Raw genomic sequence first — 6,588 nt, 5'->3', positions numbered from 1 at the left:
CCTTTACTAGGAGGTCACCTAAGGTAAATGCAGGCAACCTAGACCTGGCCACACCAGGCCTGGCCACCATTGGGAGCCTTTCTTGGGCAGTGCCAGCTGCCCTCATCTCCATGTTGGGGGAAGTGGGACTTGAGGGGAGGTTCTCCCTCTGGGCAGGAACAGGTTGGTGGGCCCGAGGGGACCTGGTGGTCCTGTCACGGTCACACCTGAGGACAGGCTGGCAGTGGGGAAACAGGATCCCTGAGGTGCTCTTCTCTGTGCCAGTGTGGATCCAAGGCCCTCAGGTGGTCAGGTGTCTGCATCTTCGGTGGAGTCTGTGAGGAGAATGGTGTGCATGTGTCTGGAGGGGAGATGTCTGGGGGTCTGAGAAGCACCACAGGCAGCTGGCCGGTGCCCTGAGACTTTCTGCCTGGCTGCTGGGCACTTGTTCACAGGGCTCCTCATGGGACTGCAGACAGGAGCCGGTCCATGGAACACCCTGCTCCATCTCCCTGCACGAGGTGCCAGAGCCCCACACCAGCAACAGAGCCCAGGGCGGGCACAGGGTGAGTTTCAGCCGGGAGGAGATCCTACGCCCAGGAGGTTGCGGGTCCCAGAGCCACCCTGGCCCTTCCCTGGGTCCCTCCTAGAGTCCTGCTCCAAAAGGAACCTGGGACTGTCATCTCTGCAAGGCGCCCTCACAGGCCAGGCCGCACCTGTCCAGATGCAAAATCACTGTTCACCTCCATGTGGAAATCTCAGAAGGAGATTGTGATAGGATTTCACTTCATGTTCCCCAAGGAGCCTCTCCGCAGGTTTCTATGGTGTATCCTGTATTAACTCCATCCCAGGTATCCATGTGGGCCTGAGAATCCTAATGCCTCTCAGCCCAGGTTCAGCCCCTCTCACCCCAGTTCTCATCCCCAGAATGGGATGTTGTGGTCACCACCACAGGGATGATGCAATTAACACACAGGGAGCTGTCCATACAAATTGCCCCAAGATGCTAACACACGTAACCATGGCCCAGCGCCAGTTCGCTCGTGATGCCAGGACGATTATTCTACGGAGGGCACTACTGCTCCTCCTCCTGTCATGAGTCCTGGAGGCTTGGGGACTGAGTCTGAGCTCCAGCACGTGCCTTCCTGGAGTCTTTGGTGCCGCCTCTGACTCATGTCTCTGCTGTGTCCCACTTTAGGGGGAAAGTGTGTCCACAGGGGACAGGAATGAGACCTGCAGGGTGTGGAACCTCCAGAGACGCAGACTGGAGACGTTGGTGGGCAAGCTGGTGCCTGCCTTCCTGGGCGGTGACCCTGCCTACCTTCCCACATTCCTGGGCACCTACAGGGCTTTTGGCACCCCTCAGCAGGTGCTGGACCTTCTCTTCATGAGGTGAGCACTTCCCCTCCCCTAGCATGCACCCACATAGTCCCCCCAGGGGGCTGCTCCTCCCTTTCCCCTCAAGTGCAGAGGGGGGCCAACACTGGCTCACAGAGGTGGAGAGAAATTCCCACAACTCAACCTAGAGCTGGTCACACCAGGCCTGGCCACCATGGGGAGCCTTTCTTGGGCAGTGCCAGCAGCCCTCATCTCCACGTTGGGGGAAGTGGAACTTGAGGGGAGGTTCTCCCTCTGGGAAGGAACAGGTTGGTGGGCCCGTGGGTACCTGGTGGTCCTGTCACGGTCACACCTGAGGACAGGTGTGCATGCTAGAAAGTGCTTTCTGGGAACCTGGACCCCAGGAATGGCTGTGGTTGTGCTGAGACATCACGTTCCTCCTCCCCTCGAGGAAGCCTCTGTCTCTGTTGTCTCTGTGCCTTTGACTTGGGCCCAAAGCATTTGCCCAATTGCAAGGTGAGGCGTAAGTGGTGCCCTGTCCTGGGAGAGTGAGAGCAAGTGTCCCTGGGAGTGATCAGTGGCACCACAGGCACTTGGATGGGGCTGGTTGGGCTCATATATTCTTGAAAAATAGAGGAAGGCGCATGAGGTGCAGGCACTTTTCTAGGAAGAAGCATCATGTAATACATGCAGCAGACAGCAGTCCTACCCCCAGGGCTTCAGTATTCCAGGGTGGGGGTTGTGGGAGGGGGGGAACCCTGTCATACTAGCTGTCACATCCAGGCGTGTCTGCAGTACTGTCCATGTGACGCCTCCTGTAGGTATGGATGCATCCTCCCTTACTGCGATGAGGATGGTGGACCCCTGCACCAGCTGAAAATGTGAGTGGATTGTGACTCAAGAGGGAGTGACTTCCTATCCCAGAGAACTGCCTGGAGTAATGGGATTGCTGTTTGGGCAGGGCTGGCCGAATCCTGGATCCCACATAGCTGGGGGCCAAGGTCTGGGGAGCTTCTCCAGGAAGAGAGGAAAGGAGGCCAAGAGAGCTGTTTAGGGGTCTGGGGTGCTGTGAGGAGCATCTGGGAGGTCAGAGGTCAGAGTCTGCCCATGCGAGTCCACACCAGTACCGTGTCCATCCCAGTCCTGCCTCTACGCCTGATCCTGGACCCAGAGCACAGAGCGTGGAGATCATCCAGCTCACTGTCTGGTGGAACCTCGGCGGGGGTGATCAGCTGGTGCTCAGTGGACCCAGTGACACTCAGGGGACAGCTGAGCTCTCGCTGGGGAAGGATGAGTGTCAGTGGCCGGAGGAGATGCAGGTGTGTCCCTAGCGGACGAGGCAGCCTGTAGATGTAGGAGGTACATGTGCAGTGATAAAAGGCCTGCGGGAAACCTGGGCTGATGACAGAGTCTGTGTGTGCCCTCCTTGGACAGATGTTCCTGGGACCCCTACGTGTTCCAGAGATGCAGTGACCAGAGTAGACGCCCTGCCTGCCCTTGCAGTGGTGACACCAAGGGGAAGGGCAGGGGGAGGGACAGTGCGCCGTGCCAGGCTGCCCTCAGGAAGCAGACACATGGTCACACCATGGATCAAGGGCTGTCACTTGAGCAGGTTCATTGGCGGCCCCTCCCCTATGTCCAGGCCTCCTCTGCCTGGTCTGCCAGGTGAGATGGACCGTGGAGGAGAAGTGACCTCTGGATGGGCAGGGGCAGAAGGCACAGAGGACCAGGTCCCCGCAGGGCAGCCCTGGAGTGCAGTGTGGCGGGAAGGCCAGGTCTCTGACTCTCCTGCCCATGTGACTCTCCCCAGGGCCATGACTTCCATCCTGGGCACCTGGCTGCACCTTTACCCTGAGGATTTCCAGCAGTCCCCAGAATATCCCTGCCTGAAGATGCTCCTCGCTTATGTAGAGCTCAACATGCCCGACTCAGACCTGGAGCAGCGAGCCCGCCATCTCCTGGCACAGCTGGAGACCCTGAAGTCCACGGAGGCAGAGGGCAATGGTGAGGAGGACTCAGGGTGGGTGAAGAGGACAGGGACAAATAAGGAAGGGAGGGGGCTGGGCCACACAGATCAGAGCCTCCTGAGGCTGGAACTAGGCCAGGAGCATTGAGGAGGCTCAGATCACTATTCTCCTGGACTGCAGCCTGGGAGGACTTCCTGGGGTTAGGGGGCATCTTGGATTAAGATTTCAGGGCCAAGTAGCGAGTATGTTCCTGTCTTTGGGATCCATGGACAAGCAGTCTTATTGACAGTGTTTTCTCTTCTGGGAAATATAGCACCTCCTGGAGAAGAAGCTCTGGAGACATCACCAGATCTCACACCATCACCACCCTTAAGTAACCCTGCCACAGCTCCACAGTCACGGCAAGCTCAAAGCCCAGCTCCCATTCAAGTTCAAGATCTGCATCAAGTAAGCATGCCAGCTCCAAACCCAGAGCCACAGCATGCTCACGCCCTGGCTCTCACTTAAGCTGAGAGGCAAGGAAAAGTACCTGCAGGCTCCAGTTGTAGATCCAGAGAACGTGCAAGAAACAGCTCCTTTCTCCTTCAGAACCGGTTCACCCGAAAATCCTGTGCCAGCACAGCTTCTACAGCCTCAGTCCCCAGGCTTAAGCCAACCTCAGCAAGGGCACTTCCCGGGCTCTGGAGCCTCTTGGTGCTTTGCAATCAGCTGTGGCTCCGGTGTTATCCAGCTGTGGTTCTAGAGACCCCAGCAGATCCAGCTTTTGCAGCAGCTCAGGCGCTGGAGCCATTTCCTCCCCTAATAACCCTGGAGCTGGTCTCAGATCATCAGCGAAGCCTTGCCTTGCCTGGCAGAAGGTGTGCTGCCCCCGTCCCAGCACCAGGCCTGGAGCCTGTCTCTCCACCCTGATAATTCCCTCTCTTAATATGTGTGTGTGTTTTTTTTAATTACATGTAAAAACTTATTTTTTCTATGAAATAAAGTAAACTTTGATAGAAATGGAATTCTATGACTTTTTCAATTGTACGTGTGAGCCGCACGGAAAACATTCACTGTGTTCCATGACCCCGTCGACTGTCTGTTGCAGAGCATCTGCATCCTATTTGACGCCAACTATTAATTTGGGCTCCAAAGTCACTGCAGATGGTGATTGCAGCCATGAAACTAAAAGACACTTACTCCTTGGGCGGAGTTATGACCAACCTAGACAGCATATTACAAAGCAGAGATATTACTTTTCCCACAATGGTCCGTCTAGTCAGGGCTATGGTTTTCCAGTGGTCACGTATGGATGCGAGAGTTGGACTGTGAAGAAAGCTCAGCACTGAAGAACTGATGCTTTGAAGTGTGGTGTTGGAGAAGACTCTTGCGAGTCCCTTGGACTGCCAGGAGATCCAACCAGTCCATCCTAAAAGAGACCAGTCTTGGCTGTTCATTTGAAGGACTGGTGCTGAGGCTGAAACTCCAGGACTTTGGCCACCTCATGCGAAGAGTTGACTCATTGGAAAAGACCCTGACACAGGGAGGGATAGAGGACAGGAGGGAAGGGGATGACAGAGGATGAGATGGCTGGGTGGCATCACCGAATCGATGCACATGAGTTTGGTTGAACTCCTGGAGTTGGTGATGGACAGGGAGGCCTCACGTGCTGCGATTCATGGGGTCGCAGAGTCGGACACGACTGAGTGACTGAACTGAACTGAACTGAACCCTGCAGTCTGGGAAGGCACTGCTCTCGACTCTCCCTCATCTGTTGATGGACATTAGGACTCTCACCTTGGGCTCTCGTGTATAGTGCTGCTCTGAACACTTGTCTACAGGCTTGGGACTTTCTGCGTTTTCTTCTTTCCGGTGTTGAGGTAGGAGCGGAATGTGGGCGGTGGCTGAATTCTGTGTAGTTGCCTTTTTGAGGACCTGCGGCAGAAGTGTACCTTTAGTGTTTCCGTTTCCCCTTCTTCGTCTGTGTTGCGGTGTCCTCTCTGCCACGCATCCCCCCTCCTGGTCCCTCACTCTGGGGAAGAAGCCTCTGAGGAGGTCCTTGTGGCCCGCCCCTGAATGAAGCAGCTCGTGTCCTAGGTGAGTCCACAGCCTCAAACCCCTGGGAGAGACTGGCCGAGGCCTCTGGCGGAGTCATGGTCCGTTCCTGCTCCAAAGACAGTGTGAGGCCCCGTCTGTGGCCATCGCCTTGCTGCTTTTTCATTAGTTGCCACCCCACATCCGCTCCTCTTTGACCCCATGCCCTGCTGTCACTTCTTCTGATGTTAGTGTGAGTGTCGTGTGGGCACGGTGGAGAGGTTCTGGGATTTTGGCTCTCTAATTCCCAAAGCCAAGCCTGTGTGTGTGGTGCAGCCCTAGCCTAGGATGGCCTGAGTTCTGTCCCTGCCCCGGGCCCTGGTGTTTCCCCCTTCTATCAGGGCCTCAATTTTCCAAATGGACAGTGACCGATTAAGCGAGGAGCTTTCAAAGCCTGCACACAGTCTGCCCAGCCTTCCACGTCTCTGGGTGGATTACGGCTGGGTGACATGAGCAACCCCAGACCTCCCTCATGGTTGGAAGGCACCCCTCAATGGCTCTGTGGGCCTCACTTTGCTGTGGTGAGGAAGAGGGTTCACACTCACTGAACTTCATGCCCTGCAGGATAAGGAACGTTTCTCCAGAACGGCTGAGGCACTGTGAGTGATACAAGATGACTTGGACATGGTCTGCAGATTAGACGGGCGATCTTTCCCCATGCTGCCAAGGGGGGAGGGATCTCTCCGAAACAGGAATTGTCACTTTCTAGTTCACACGGTGTTTTAATGCAGAAGTAATATTTTCCTTGATAGTGGATATTGGCGTTTGGAACACAACTGATATAATAATGTTTGGATCATACAGACAGTCCTGTTATGGAAGCGGATCAGGGAGAGAGTGGTCCAGGGCTTCAGTAAATACAGGGTAAGTTGCCCTGTGGTCTAAGAGGAAATTGACTGTTTGGCCCCCACAGCGGTCATGACCCAGGGTTCTTCAGGTGGAATTACCACAGGAGCCTGTGTGGGGAGCCCCAGGCACCTTCAGTCCTGATTGCCTTGAGAGTCCGATCCTTGGGGCTCAGGACTCAGAGAGCAGCGTTCTCCAGTGTGGATGTCTGCAGACTGGGCATGGAGACAGTGGCGGCTTAGATGCCTGAGAGCAACTCTCACAGGTATCCTCGCTTTCTTCAGTAAGAGAAAGGCTTTTCCTTCCACGCGGTTTCCTGTGGGCATTTTTTTCCGGCTGTTTCAGAGTGGATCTCAGAGCCATTGCTGGGACTTCAGTCTTCCCT

The 6,588-nt window shown here is 55.6% G+C and overlaps 1 protein-coding gene across 1 annotated transcript; it reads left to right on the top strand.

Moving 5' to 3' along the window:
* The first annotated feature begins 1,387 nt into the window (after positions 1 to 1,387).
* On the top strand, positions 1,388 to 4,283 carry LOC105604932 (ral guanine nucleotide dissociation stimulator-like). The gene is made up of 3 exons (XM_027962221.3): positions 1,388 to 2,198; positions 3,128 to 3,321; positions 3,598 to 4,283. Exons 1-3 carry the CDS (start codon positions 2,005 to 2,007, stop codon positions 3,789 to 3,791), a joined length of 582 nt encoding a protein of 193 aa, XP_027818022.2. The 5' UTR covers positions 1,388 to 2,004; the 3' UTR covers positions 3,792 to 4,283.
* Positions 4,284 to 6,588: the final 2,305 nt, after the last annotated feature.

This window comes from Ovis aries, chromosome 25 (assembly GCF_016772045.2).
Source record: "Ovis aries strain OAR_USU_Benz2616 breed Rambouillet chromosome 25, ARS-UI_Ramb_v3.0, whole genome shotgun sequence".
Taxonomy (NCBI): Eukaryota; Metazoa; Chordata; class Mammalia; order Artiodactyla; family Bovidae; genus Ovis; species Ovis aries.
Note: the sequence above shows the minus strand (reverse complement) of the source record. Positions and strands in the feature narration are given on the sequence as shown.